At 42.4% G+C, this 15,678-nt stretch overlaps 1 protein-coding gene across 1 annotated transcript in view; it reads right to left on the bottom strand.

Annotated features, from left to right (window-relative positions):
• ITPR1 (inositol 1,4,5-trisphosphate receptor type 1) overlaps positions 1-15,678 on the bottom strand; it is a 320,331-nt gene that overhangs the window by 167,472 nt on the left and 137,181 nt on the right. Inside the window, exons 12-17 of the mRNA XM_089919578.1 lie at positions 15,378-15,422; positions 11,656-11,810; positions 5,120-5,219; positions 3,980-4,140; positions 3,317-3,458; positions 545-703 (exon numbers count right to left, since the gene is read on the bottom strand). Coding sequence (XP_089775704.1) covers positions 545-703; positions 3,317-3,458; positions 3,980-4,140; positions 5,120-5,219; positions 11,656-11,810; positions 15,378-15,422 — 762 coding nt within the window. The remainder of the gene's footprint in view (positions 1-544; positions 704-3,316; positions 3,459-3,979; positions 4,141-5,119; positions 5,220-11,655; positions 11,811-15,377; positions 15,423-15,678) is intronic.

Raw genomic sequence — 15,678 nt, 5'->3', positions numbered from 1 at the left:
TTCCTCAGAATCTCCAATTGTTAGGAACCCTCGCAGAGGTTAAAACACCTAATTCACGGAGAGAATATATTGGTTGTGAGTGTGTTTACTGTCATCACACAGTTGATGACTTAGAATGTCATAAAACATGAGACACAACCAAAGCAAAGAGAAAGTTACCAGCAGAGATGGAGGAGATGGATGGGACAGGAAGAGAAGATTTCACTCCATCTTCAATATAAGCACATGGAATCAGTGTGCCCTTCAGTCTTACGGGAATGTGCCATGAGAAGTACCGTATATGTAATACCAATGTCAAGAAAAAGAAATCTCATTCAGAGGTGGCTGTAGAAGGGGAATTTTCAGGTATCCTTCTCAAGTCTGTAATATACCTTCCCAGGCTTGCGAAACAAATCTGTGTTTCCTTTCTGAGAGCAAACTTAACAATGAACTACTACCTGGCCATTAAATAAACATACATGTGACACCTAAAACTCATTGAGGGAAGTACATGAACTTCAGGGAGGAAGCTGCCCCTCACTTCCCATTGGTCCTTAATCCCAACCTGGTTCTTCCTGTAGTCCTGCTGGGAGTGTCTCAGGACCCTGTAGCAGAGGCGGCAGATGTGTCTGAAGGGTGCATGCCGCTGGTCCCCCAGCTCCTCCAGACGTAGCATCGGGCCGTCACCACAGTCTGTGAATGGGGCCTGTAACAACTTGAAGATCTGTTTGCAGAAAGAAAAGAATAAGAACTGCCATCACCTACTGTTTTAAGGGCTAACCTTCCCTTTGGAAGTAATATAACCTCAAGGGTGGCTAAACTATATAGGAAAATCTCTCTATGCAAACAGTCGTGAACCTGAAAACTGCATTCATTCCATCAATTGGGACTGGCTCCTCCCTGAATTCAGTCCTCCTGGACCTAAGTGGTCCTCAAATACTTGAAAATGCAGTGTTTCAAGCAGTGCCTGAGAGCACAGACTCTGGAATCAGCAGATTCTAGGTTGAAATTACACATCTTTATTACTTTCCTACAGGTACAGATCACGGTCAAGGTAACCTTCAGTTTTCTCAGCAGTGATATGGAGAGAGTAATACCTAGCTCACAAGGGTGTTGTAAGGATTAAAGTAGATAGCAAGTGTCAGGTCATGAGTGCAGTGCTCACACAAGTGCTCAACGAAGGCTCCTCCACAGTTTCAGACCCTCTAGGAATCACTACTGTGGAAAAGAGCATGGGCATTAAGCCAGAGGTCTTATTTGGCAGCTACCACATCAAACAGCAGGGCATAATCTATTCTGGGACTTTAAACCCTTGTTGAAACAGGATGGAGTGTTAATAAATATCGTCTATCACAGTCCAAAAGGAGAAAGGATTCTCAAATCCAAGTTCCTAGGGAGAACTATGGGACTTGTAACTAACACGTTTTTCTTTTGGCTCTAGTGGCCCAGCCTCCAACAGCTTTAGAGAACTGTATGGCATACATTTCCATGTACTTCATCTACCCCGGACTTGTCACTTTTCTCCCTCTAATTTATTTCTACCCCAGTTTATTCTAATTTATTTCTACCCCAGTTTATTTAACTTTATACCAAATTACATCATCTCTGTATTTTTCTGTGAGTTCATTTTATTTTCTACTCATTCTTCATTTACAGGAAGATTTTTTGGTGACTTATGATGGTCCCCAGAAGAGCCTCTACGGGCCTTCTGAGTTTATCATATACTCCAAATCTCCCAGATACATGAAATAACCTTAAGGATATTGATATTATTTGTGAGGAAAATAAAGTTGTCAACTGAATTCTTGTTGGGGTTCCTAACAGGTAAATTCTCACACGGCTGACATTCAACAAGTGTGTTAACCATCAACTGAACTAGCAAACCATGAAAAGATGCAGGAAACTTGAATGCATTTTACTAAGTGAAAGAAGTAAAATCTGAAAAGGGTACATACAGTATGATTCTAACTATAGGACATTCTGGAAAAGGCAAAACTATGAAGACAATAAAAAGATCAATGGGCCATCATCAAAAGATCTACAAACAATAAATGCTGCAGAGGGTGTGGAGAAAAGGGAACCTTCTTGCACTGTTGGTGGGAATGTAAACTGATACAGCCACTATGGAGAACAGTATGGAGGTTCCTCAAAAAACTAAAAATAGAACTACCATATGACCCAGCAATCCCACTACTGGGCATATACCCTGAGAAAACCATAATTCAAAAAGAGTCATGTACCACAGTGTTCATTGTAGCTCTATTTACAACAGCCAGGACATGGAAGCAACCTAAGTGTCCATCAAGAGATGAATGGATAAAGAAGATGTGGCACATATATACAATGGAATATTACTCAGCCACGAAAAGAAACGAAATTGAGTTATTTGTAGTGAGGTGGATGGACCTAGAGTCTCATACAGAGTGAAGTTAAGTCAAAAAGAGAAAAACAAATACCATATGCTAACACATATATATGGAATCTAAAAAAAAAAATGGTTCTGAGGAACCCAGGGGCAGGACAGGAATAAAGACGCAGATGTAGAGAAAGGAATTGAGGACACGGGGAGGGGGGAGGGTAAGCTGGGACAAAGTGAGAGAGCGGCATGGACATATATACGCTACCAAATGTAAAAATAGATAGCTAGTGGGAAGCAGCCGCATAGCACAGGGAGATCAGCTCGGTGCTTTGTGTCCACCTAGAGGGGTGGGATAGGAAGGGTGGGACGGAGACGCAAGAGGGAGGAGATATGGGGATATATGTATATGTATAGCTGATTCACTTTGTTATACAGCAGAAACTAACACACCATTGTAAAGCAATTATACTCCAAAAAAGATGTTAAAAAAAAAAGATCAGTGGTTGCTTGCAAAGGGTTGGGGGACAGGGAGGGACAAATAGGCAGAGCACAGAGGATTTTTAGGGCAATGAAACTACTCTGTATGACGTGATAATAATGGATACACGTGATTATACATTTGTTCAAACCCATAGCATGTACAACACCAAGAGTGAACCCTAATGTAAACTATAGACTTTGGACAATTATGATGTGTCAGTGTAGGTTCATCAGCTATAACAAACGTACCTCTCTGGTGGGGATGCTAATAACAGGGAAGGCTGTGGATGTGTGGAGGTATGAGGTACCCAGGGACTCTCTGTACTTTCCACTCACTTTTGCTGTGAACTTAAAACTGCTCTAAAAAATTAAGTCTATTTTTTTTTTTAAAGTCAATGGATCAAGCCTGCGAGGTGGAAATCATTCACATCCCTCTGTAAGAGCAGTGATACCACTGATTTCTTATAAAGCCAACCCAATATGTCACCACTCACGGACCTGCTTGAGAATATTCTGTTCTCTCATCAGCTTCTGCCGTTCTCTGTTGGGCTTAGAGAAGACCACTTCAAGAACATCTTGACCGGAATTAGTTCCACCAGTGACAAAGTAAACCAAGTCTTCCAGCAGCTTGGTTACAGATCTTAGGAGGAAAAAAGCTATTAGAAATGGGACGTGTTCGACGCGCGACAGGCTGAAAGCTTCACCTTGGAAGCCTTCAGGCGGAAGGAACCAGTTAAGCAGAAGCAAACCCATTCCTCCCAGTTTCCTTGAACTTGTCAGTTGAGGCCAATTACCAATAAGAGCGAAATAGAGACAATACCTAGTTGTCCACAAAAACATTATCACTTTCACAAAATATCAGACATTACATTTTATCTCAGAGTAACCTCAACCCCTGACATTCAGTAAGATAGTCCCAGAGACCAAGTTGGAGACAGGGCAACAGAGAAAGAAGGAGATATTTACAAGTTTAGAGACTTTCAGAACAGTGAAAGCAGAAGTGACTATTCCTTGAAAACCACAAGTTGAAGCCACCCACAAATGCTAAGGCCTGCTGCTCTCACACTGAACTCTTCCAAGCACCCTCTCTCTCCGCAAGGGATTTCAAAAACCCACAGGGGGCGAAGATGAGCACGTCCGGTTCTGGCAAGGAGCCTTCACCTTCTTTCATTCTGGGTGATGGTGCCCTTCTCCAGCTTCCCAGCTATGGAGCCCAGCACCTTGCTGGCATCGTTGGCAAAGTCCAGGTCCCGAACCTCAGCGGGAGAGACTGGAACTATGGCAAATGCTTCTTTGTCCTCCTTCACGGGAGAGGTTCCAATCTGAAAAGCAAGATGGTCTTTGTGGAACAGCCTCTTAGACTGAGAGGGTAAGACGTTAATCAAACACTGTATTTATGGGACATGGGGCAATCCAAAAAGCCTAGAGCTCTCTTGTGGTTCAAATGAATGGACATAGAAAAACACCTGGAAAGATGCACCCCAAATCATCAACAGCTGTTACCTCTAGAGGTTGGTATTGTGGAGAAAAGTAAGGCAGGAAATGGGGCAGTACTATGCTTTTATAGCTTCATTTGTTACAGGGAGCATCTGAGACTTTTGTAATTTAAAAACACACTTATAAATACATAGGGAAAAAAATCAAATGTACAAAATGGTAATTCTTGTTTCTGAGAGTATTATAAGGGTAGACACTGCACCGATCTTTTAGCTTTTCTATATACCTGAAAATGTTCATTAAAGTAGAAGAAAAAATTCCAATAATCTTCCCCATCACCAAAAAATATTATGTGAGAGTATAATTCCATTTTTTAAAAAGAAAAACCCTACGTCTGTGTATTTATGCTCTATGATCCTGAACAAGGTGAGAAAGGAGAGGTGGGCTTCAGGGAGAGAAATTAAAGAGGTTGGAAGGACTTTCAAGAGATAAAAGTACACATTTAAACACAAAGAGAAATAAAGAAATGATAAAGATTGGGTGAAATCAACTAGGTATGTGATGTATGTCAAGGCACAAGCAAACATTCCCCCAGCCAAAATCAGCCTTCAGACAGATATGAAATCCAGACAATTGCTCTACCTTTAGGGCAGAAGCTATGGAATACAATAAAAGGTTCTAATTATTTCAAAAGCCCTGGGCTTGCTTTAGCCAGGTCCCTTGGAAAGAATTTTTTCATCACATTCAAGTTTGTCCGCCACCACAGCAACAACTTCAGACCTGCATACGCCTCCATCTGCCCTCAAAGGAGCCCTTTTATTGGGAGCATGAGACCGAGGGAAGCAGCCAAGTAAGGGGACTTACTTTTAGCATCACGGGTTTTTCTTCTTCCTTGTCAATGGGGATATTTGTGCTGTGAACCCAGGTATTAGTACACAGGTGTCTGAGCCGGACATATGAGTTTCTAAAGGAAAAGAAAAAAAAAAGAAAAAGGATTTTAGGGACAGGGCTATTTAGGCTCTCTACAGCCACCGCCCTAGAATACATCCTATAAGAATAAAAAAAGGATACCAAAATGGTTTTCTGCTATACACACTGGACAGCATAAACTTAAGAGCAAACGGTTCTGGTCCAAGATACACTTTGACAGATCTACAGTGGCCAGCCATTCATAACCACTCTAAGGTGATTGTCTCGTGCTGTATTTCTAAACGCAGCCACACCTCATTCTATTATGTTTGGCTCTACTGCCCTTAACAGACCCTGTTTTTTTGTTTTTTTAACAAATCAAAGGTTTGTTCATCATGCAAGTCTACAGGTTCCATTTTGGCAATAAAGTATTTTTAAATTAAATATGTACATTGTTTTTTAAGACATAATGCTATTGCACACTTAACAGATAACAGTGTACTGTACACGTGACTTTCATATGCACTGTGAAACCCCCAGATTTGTGTGACTTGCTTTATTGTGATATTCGCTTTATTGCGATAGTCTGGAACTAAACCCACAGTATTTCTGAGGTATGCGTGTATAAAATTATACACTGTGAATGACTATCTCCGAACAAACCGAACATGAGACAGTAACAAAAAGTATTTACTGAGGACCTACTAGTGCTCATCATGAGAGATAAAGCAGTAATTGAAATTTTCATATGGATCAATATAGCAAAAAATCAAACCATAAAATGCCTGGAAGAAAATGTGAGTAAAAATTTAATAATCTTGTGAGAGGGAAAGCCTTTTGAAGCACATAACAAAATACAAGATTTCCAAATTTCAGAAGCAAAAGATGGATACATCTTATTACATAGTTTAAATTTTACATTTCCATACAGCAAAAGTAGAAAAAAGTTTAAAAACCATCGTGAACAAAACTGAAAGAAAAATGACAACCTGGGAAAATAAAAGATTAATATATAGTATAAAAGGGTATTAATCCACATATATAGAGAGATCTTAAAAATCCATAAGACAAACATCATGAATATTGGAAATGAAAATGGAACACGCACGCAAACCAGTAATTTAATAAAGAAACATAAATGACCAATAAACATCCAAGTACATATTCAACTTCCTCAATTTATACAAATTAAAACAATATATCATTTTATTGTATCATATCCCAAAGATCCTGGAAACTGATACAACCCAGCACTTAGAGCTTAGAGAGCTTACAGAGCTTAGAGAAATGAGTTCTACACACTCATGGTAAGAGTGTCAACAGGTTAAACTCTGGAAGAGAGTCTGGCACGTCGTATAACATGTAAAATGTATCTACCTTCTCATCTAGCAATCTCATTTTTATATTTCTTAAGAGATGACAGCACAGGTGCAAAATGAGGCAGAAAGATGTTCAACAAAGCATTATTTATAATAGTTAAAATCTTGCAAACAACCCAATGTCTCAGTAATGGGCTAGTTAATTATAGTATGTAAGACAGAATAGTACAGAGTTCTTTAAAATGATTACAATCGATATTTATTTACTTGGAAGTATGTACAGGACATATTGTTCAGTGGAAAAAATGTTAAAAATAGCTTATGGGGCTTCCCTGGTGGCGCAGTGGTTGACAGTCCGCCTGCCGATGCAGGGGACACAGGTTCGTGCCCCGGTCTGGGAATATCCCACATGCCGTGGAGCGGCTGGGCCCGTGAGCCATGGCCGCTGAGCCTGCGCGTCCGGAGCCTGTGCTCCGCAACAGGAGAGGCCATGACAGTGAGAGGCCCACTTACCGCCAAAAAAAAAAGCTTATGATTTACTTATGATAAATTATACACAGGTTATCTGTGTGCCCAGAGACGTGTCTGAAACTACAGAAAACCAAAATGTTTGTCGTAGTTACCTCCGAATGGTTAGATTTTATGTAATTTTTTACTTGTCTCTTTGTTCTCCGTGAGATTTTAAAATATTTTTGTTGTTGTTTCTTTTTATGATGAGCATGGATCATTTTACGATGTTTTTCAAATCTGCTTTTCTTTTAAAGAAGTAGTGACATAATACTTGCTCTTAAGGAATCTATCATCGCATTAGTGAGATGAAATGAACGCACACCAAGCGAAAGTAACAGGAGACATACCTTAGAAAGGCTTTAAGATGGGAGACAGTCAAGGTAAGTACTTTTAGAGGAGGAGATTAAGGAGGCTTCAGGGAGGCATGGAATATTTTTGTTACAGAAAACTTGAGCTGGAACTTTAAACACTGGTGGGACCAGAGCAGAAAGGACAGCATGGAAGTCATTTGCATCAAGAGGAATTCAAAACAACAGCATCCCAAGTTCATGGGAAAGGGGCACGGGGGAGGGCACATTAAACCAGGCACGTCTCTTCAGTAGATCCTCTAACTTCCTTCATTTTAACTGTCTTGAAAATTACAAGTGGTATTTACTCTGAATAGCACGAACATAAATTAAACAACATGAACAAGACATTTGACAGAGATTTGCATTTTTTTCTTCTCAGGAACTTGGATGCATTTTCTTCTTTTCAAAGTATAACTGAAAGCTTGGAGCTTAACTTTTACTTGGCCGATTGACTACATTCTACAGAGTTCTATGTCAAAGTTCATTTAAAATACCAAGGGCATTCTGTCTATTCATCTGAAGTCTCATTCCCAACCCTTAGCTCAAGAGTCATGATATCAGGACAACTGCAAAAGAGCCACAAAGCTGGATGCTCTCCCAATGTTCATTTATTGCATCTAATTTGCATAAATTGCAATTTTACTATCTTGCTTATTACATCCAGGACTTGTCACTATCCCTTTCAGTTTGTCTTGAAAGCATTCTTTCAACCAATGACTATTACAAAAAAGTTCTTTACTGGTAACATTTCAGGTACTTCCACGTATCTACCGATAGACTTTCTGATCTTCAAAGAAGCAAAATTTAGCACAACTCTAAGATGGAGGGAAATGTGCGTACTCCTCCTAAAATTTTTATGACTCCACTGAATCAATGAATAAGAGGCCCTGTTCACTTCTGGCTCTGAGGTTGGTGGCCAAGGGCAAGAACAGATAAAAATTTAGAGAGCTAAGACCAAGTCCAAGATCATAACTAATAATAAACACATTGGTAAACCACGCCAGACACTTTCTCCAGGGTGAACACAAGGCTTCCCTTGCTTATGAGTTTACAATCAGTCTGTCTATGGACAACTGCCCACAAAGAATGTTTTCCAACAGAGAAACAGTAATGAATCAAGGGGATACAGAAGCAGGGCTCTACAGCCAACCAAAGCTGTTTGGCAAGCTGACCTAGGAATTCAAACTTCCCCTCCCCACGGGATCATGGGGATTTCCAACCCACTGGGGAATATGGCCAACTGGCACCTCATTCCTCTTCACCAAGGGAATGCCATGAAATACCTTCTGACAGATATTTTACATCACATGGTTCTGTTCTTTGCTAACCCTTACAAACAAAAAACTTAGCAAATAAAACTAACGTCATTCCCTTGTCTTCTGGGAGCCTAAAAACAAAATGCATTAAAGAGCTTCCAGAATAGAGGACACAACACAGGGAAAAGTACTTAAACCAAAACGCAATTGGATTCTATAGTCCCTATGCCTATCTAGGTAGTCAGTGAGAAAGGACGCTTTACAAAAGCAATCTACCCTACTTGAAACCATATGTTTAAAAATGACCTCAAAATCGATCAAAGATCTAAGTGAAAAGAGCACAAACTACTAGAACTCTCAGAAGAAAACATTAGCTTCAATCTCTGTGACCTTGGATTAGGCAACCGTTTCTTATAAAGCAAAAGCATAAGTAGCCAAAGCAAAAATAGATAAACTGGACTTCAACAAAATTAAAAACTTTTGTGGTGCACAAGACACCACCAAGAAAGTGCAGAAATCTACAGAATGGGAGAGAATACTTGCAAATCATAACTGACAAGGAGCTCGTAATAAAGAACATTTAATACTCAATAATAAGACACATAACCCTTTTTTTAAGTGGCCAAAAATTAATGGGCAAAGGATCTGAAAAGATGTGTCTCCACAAATGATATACAAATGACCAATAAACACATAAGATCATCATCGTTAGCCATCAGAGAAATTCAAGTCAAAACTACAATGAGATACCACTGCACAGGTACTAGGATGGCTCAACTGTAAAAAAGATAAACAAGCATTAGAGAGAAATTAGAACTCTCATATACAGCTGGTGGGAATATAAAACTCTAAGTGTAAAACTGGCAGTTCCTCAAATGTTAGACATAGTTACACCACATAACCCACTAATTCCACTCCTAGGTATAGACCCATGAGAAATGAAAATATGTATCCACGCAAAAATGTGTACACAAATGTTCACAGAAAAGCCAGAAAAAGGCAAACAACCCAAATGGCCATCAACTAATAAGTGAATAAATAAAATGGGACATAACCATACAGTGGAATCTTATTCAGGAATACAATGAAGAATACATGCTACAAAACGGATGAATCTTACAAACAACGCTAAGTGAAAGAAGCCAGTCACAAAAAGCCATTCCATTTACACGAAATGTCCGGAACAGGCAGATCAATAGAGACAAAATGCAGATTAGCCTAAGGCTGAGGGTGGCGCCTGGGGAAATGAGAGCGACTGCCAATGGATATGGTGCTCCTTCTTGGGGTGATGAAATTGTTCTAAAATCGATTGTGCTGATGGTTGCCCAACTCTGCTAATCTACTAAAAACCAACGAATTGAGCACTTCCAGTAGGTGAATTGTACGATACATGACTTATATCTCAATATATCATTTTTTTAAAAAAAAAAAAAAAGCAATCTACATCAGGACAAACTTGGAGTATGCGAAGCTGTGCCCATACTTAGGATTTAATAGGAGAACATCTCCAGCTTTTCCCAGATTCTCAAGGGGTTAATGACCCAGCAGAGGGTAAGAAGCAGCGATCATTGTGCTGAATGGCAATGAACAGCCTCCTTGTAAGGTTCTCTTCTTGTGGACACTGCCTCCTGTTTATCACTCTGAGAGGGACAGGAAGAGTATCCAGCACAAGAGAAGGTTCTCCTCTAATTCTTTTTTTTTTTAATTTCATGTTTTGGCATTTTTGTTAGCGTTAATCATTCCCTTCTCTGCCGTCTAATTTTATTAAGCACCTAAGTGTCTAGTGGATGCTAGACACTTGGATACGAACCTCTCCATAGCCATTACCTTCTTTACAATTCCTTTAATGTTTCCTATAATACAATATTTAAGAACATAGTCTTTTGTGTTACACAGACACTTCTGTGTTCTCCTCCGGTTGTAACAGCACCCAAGCTGCAGTTACCACTTTCACAGCCCAGCTCTGGCTGAGCAGGTAAACAGCAATGATATACAGGAACAATGAAACACAAAGGAATCCTCAGAGAGAGGGGCCCTGTGTAAAACCTCCCAGTGCCAGTGAGGCTTCCACTACCCAAGGCTGTGTCCAAGAGTCAGAATTGCAAGAACAGCCCTATCTGGCTCTGCAACGGTGCTCGCTGACTTGTGATAAGTTGTTTAAATTCTCTGAGCCTCATTTCTCTACCTCTAGGAAACGTCAAATGATAATACCTATCTCACAGGGGTTTTGGTGAAGGTGAAATTATATAACATGAGTATTTAGCATTACAGATGGCATGTAGTCAGCACTCAACCAGTGTTAGCCACTATTAATACTTTTGTTGATTTTTTGTTTTTTCAAGATTTTTTTTTTAATGTGGACCATTTTGGAAGTCTTTATTGAATTTGTTACAATATTGCTTCTGTTTTATGTTTTGGTTTTTTGGCCATGAGGCATGTGGAATCTTAGCTCCCCGACCACGGATTGATCCTGCACCCCCTGCATTGGAAGGTGAAGTCCTAACCACTGGACCGCCAGGGGAAGTCCCTGTTGATTTTAAGAGTGAACTTTTGTTCCATTTACGGTCTAGTAAATGGAAATGCTTTTTTATGCAACAAAACTAAAAGTCAAATTTAATAAAATAACCAAAGAAGATTGGTCTGATTTCTCAATACCTTTAATAAAGCTTGCTATGCACTGAGTGAATTTCAAACGTTCCATTTTCTAGAATTTCTTTTCAATTGTTTATTCAATTGACCAGGAGATCTCTCAGATTTGGAAAGGAGGGAGAGAGTAAAGGAAACTAGAAATATTGAGCTACTTAAGCTTAACGTTTGGCTTGTTCACCTAAACATAGCACGTCTTAGCTAACCGCTGACTACTGAGAACTTAAAACTGATAAGCCATGGAAAAAAGAAAAATCAGGTGTCATTTCAATGGGCAACCAGAACAAATCCTTTACCAAATCCCGTACAAAAGCTTCAAGAACGACGATGATGTTTTGGATTCCAAGAACCCCAGCCAGGCCGCATATACCACCCTGACTCACTTGAGATAAGCCGTTTTGGACTCATACCTTGGGACAAGGCTATCGCCTCCACGGAGGGTGGTGGGATCTAGCTCAAAGATGGAGGAGATGTCATTGCCTTCGGGCACAGAGACCAGGGAGTACACCATCTTTTCTTGGGCGTTTCGCAACCTGCTCCGGGAGGCATCCTGATCAGAGTCCAGCTGAGGAGGAAAAGTCATCACGTCAAGGATTGCACATGCCACGGCCTTCCCTCACTACAGTCACTGCACAGTCCACAGGAACAGGGAAGAAACAATAGTGAGCGTCGGTAGCTGGCAGGAGAAGCACCACCGTTTCAGAGCAGTCATCAAAGATGATAGTTGGCCACCCACACCAAGAATGTTTACACTCTACCTCCTGGTGTTGCAATAAAAATGCTTAAGCAACGTGGGGTTGCATTACTAGCTCTCCACGGGCAGAGTGCTACTGGCGGTACATCCCGGTGCAGCGGTCGGGAGAGAGGAAAAGCAGTGTGAGAAACTTCGCCTGTGGATTTTGTTATGGGCGGTTGTGTTAACCTACAGTGAAACTGTCTAGCAAGAATATGATACAGCTACTTCCCAGGAGAAAAAAACAATGCGATGAAATAAACCTGAATCCAAGTGTTTGTAAGCAGCTATCCCCATGTGGCCAAGAAAATAATTTGAGAAGTCAGACTAGCCCTGAAAAAATGTTCCCAATTAATCAATTGCTGATGACAATTCAGGGGAAAAGGGGCCCCTCCTGCTACATGAGGGATTTGGCTGAGACTGAAGAAAATCTCTGACAGTGAAGGCTGAAGAACAAGGATGAAATCTTTCCCAAGAAACTGTAAAAACACATCTAGTCTCCAAAGGCCATCTGCCTGAGAAGACGGAAGCTGCACGCCGAGCCTAGCGCCTGCTCTGACAGGCTTCACAAGGTGGCTCTCCACCGTGTGAGTCTAGACGGGATCATTTCTCATGTTTAACATCCTTGCAAGATGACAATATCCACCTGTATGTACTAGGAAAATCACATTTCCCTTGTCTCTATCTTGCTTTGCTTAGGCTGAGGCCCTGCTTCCTTTCCAAATGCAATGGAGAAAAGAAAAGCAAATCTAACAGGCGAAGGAGAGAGCGTTAAGACAATGTCATTCCATGGGGCCTGAGTTCTAGGACTGTAGGCAACAGCTTGCTTTTTCAGTTCATCAGCAGCCCCAGCCTTTGTCTATTAAAAAAAAAAGGAAGGAAGGGAGGGAGCGACGGAAGAAAGAAAACAAAATGCAAACAATCCTTCTGATACCCCAAACCTCTGTCTCCCCCCTCACACTCCCTCCTTCTCACACCCTGTAACCTCTGGCTAAACAAACCCCCGTTCGTCATTCCACCTACACTAACGTAAGACTCCACTGGAGAGGTTCAGGACAGCTCCAAGAGCTCAGCTCGGGAGAAAGCACTGTGAACAGAATGTGTCCTCTTCTAACCACTGTTACCTGTAAAGGATTGCACACACCACTTTCAAAATAAACCCTGCCCCGGTTCTGGTGTGAGACACGGGGCTCAGCTACAGACTGGCAGTTAAATTTCAGACCTGCCACACATCCGAAGAAAAATGCCAACTGCACTGAGTCCACGGTGTCTGGACTGTGACTGAGCAAGGCGCCCTCATCCTCCCGAGTGCAGTCGGCGCTTGCCATCTAGTGGGAGGAAAAGCACATGTGCAGAAGGCCGTCAGACAAGAGCCAGCCTCGGGTTGTTCTTTCTGTCCCTGTGGCGTCGAGCCCGTGGCTCAAGGGGGCTGCTGAATTTAGCAAGAGGAGAGCGACAAAGCCGAATGGGGTCCCAGGCAAAGCCACAGGCACTGGCTGCCAGTCTCAGGAAATACGCGACCAGTAAGCAGAGCAGAAAGAGAGGCTTCCTCTCCCACACTCCCGAGTCTCCCAACCGAGAAGGCCATAAAGGGTGCAGGACCCTCCCAACGCTGACACCTTCCTCCCAGAGGCAGGAGCTGCGCTGCTGGCCTTGTGGGTGCGGGGTGAGCCCCCCCACCACACACACCCCTCCTCCACGCGAGGACCGCCACCCAAGCAACACCCCGAGTATCCAGAGCAACGGGGCCCAGATCTGCAGCCAGACCCACTGGCACATGGCACTGCCCTGGCACGCAGAAGCACGACAGAGTAGAAAGATGGCTGCACTCCCAGCGACCCCGAGGCCTGTGGCCAGTGAGTACCACGCTCTGCTTCTTCACCCGTCAAACAAAGATGGAGGGGCCTGTCCCAATCCCTTCGTGCAACTGCTGTGCAGCCCAGAGGAACTGTGGATGGAAAGGCACTGAAAATGGTAATCATCCTTTGCAACTTACAACAATGCCATTTATTAAGCGTTTACTATGGGCTAGGCACTTCATTTGCACAACATCTCACTTCATCCTTACAACCAGCCCATTGTCCACAGCTACAGATGAGGGAATTCAGTCTCAGAGAGGGCAAGTAACGTGTCCAGAGTCACACAGCTCATAAGCCGTGGGTCCGCTATTCAAACCCAAGTCTGTCTCTCTCTCGCCCTACTTTTGATCACTGTGTCCTTCCCCCTGCACTGCACGTGCCCGTCTTTCCCTCGCACGTGAACAGGCCAGGAGAGCAGTCCCGTTCCACACAGAGTTCAAGGTTCACTCGGACATCAGCTCTCCCTGAAAGAAGCCATGGTTCTCCTTCAAAGTCATCTCTGAGGGGAGCCTTAGTCCCCCAGCAAGTCCAGCAACTAACGGTGGGACACCCTCAGCTAGAACTCTGCGTTTCTTCCGAAGCTAACATTCTGCCCAAACCTAATTAGAAGGTTCATGGCTGCTGCAGAATTCACAGCACTTTCGTTGACAATTACATTCTGTATTATCGCCACCCCAACTCCCTTCATTAATGTACCTATGTTAATGTCCAATTTTTTCAAAATTTTACGAAAAACAACACCCTCAATACCACCTAGCATACTCACCATCAAGATGTTCACATGGACACACAACGTCAAACAGAGCAGCAACCGTTTGGGTCTTTGTTAATCCTAGACCAGAATGAAGCACTCCACAAGAGAACTGCATGACTTACACCCATCATTTCCCTGTAACACAACCACTTCCCTCTTCAACCCGTAACTGTGGACACCTGAACCCCCAACCCAAGTGCCTCCCTATCAGCATTAATTGGCAATATGGCTTCCAAAGAAGGATCCAGCTGGCATTAAAATTCCAAACCACACAATAAAGTCTATTTCTGACTTTGCAGAAAGGACAGATGGTTAGACAACTGAGTGTCTAATCAGCGGTCATGCCTCATGTGCTACCTCCACACTCTAAATGACAGTGTCCACCTTATACACTCATTCCTTGAAGACATCCGAGTGAGTCATAGATTCAGGTCAACAGCAATGAGACATTGGCATGTAAAAGGCTGGCTTCTACAGGAACCATCACCGTCTCCAACCTAGCAGTATTCCAAGAGATACCGTGAACTTCTGCAACTTAGAGATGGAGACCCCTTGACTAAGCACACAGAAAGAGCATCATGACCAACAGTCTCTTGGACCAACCAAGACACAAGGGGATATGACTGCCCTCAAGGGAAGCACAGAACAAGATCCTCTGTTAAGGCAGCGTAAGCTCTCCCCTTCCCCAGCACTCAGTGACCACAGGGGCAGTTTCTTACATGGGGTTCCAGATCACATGTCCTCACCCTACCAGACAAAGACAAGAAGGCTCTTGTCCATACTTACTGAGGGCTGAAACTCCAGGCATTCTTCCTCAAAGTCAGGGTCTACCTGATGAAAAAGAATCATTAGGAAATTAAAACATCCATTGCTTTCTCAAGGACTTGGCCCCGCTAGCAGGAGACTTCAAGGCCTGCGAATATCTTTGGACAGCTAAGAACTTCTCCCTTCCCTCTGTTCACGAAACCAGCATGCCACAATCACAACACACGTCACACGAGTACAACACACATGGAACAATCTACCAGTCACCGATAGATGGCTCTCAAATGTAGACAGAGGAACACAAAGAATCCACTAGCAAAGC

Source organism: Delphinapterus leucas, chromosome 10, assembly GCF_059928025.1.
Source record: "Delphinapterus leucas isolate spDelLeu-1000000601 "Yukka" chromosome 10, BTC_Dleu_Yukka2, whole genome shotgun sequence".
Taxonomy (NCBI): Eukaryota; Metazoa; Chordata; class Mammalia; order Artiodactyla; family Monodontidae; genus Delphinapterus; species Delphinapterus leucas.
The sequence above is the reverse complement of the archived record's forward strand: the minus strand, read 5'-3'. Positions and strand labels throughout refer to the sequence as shown.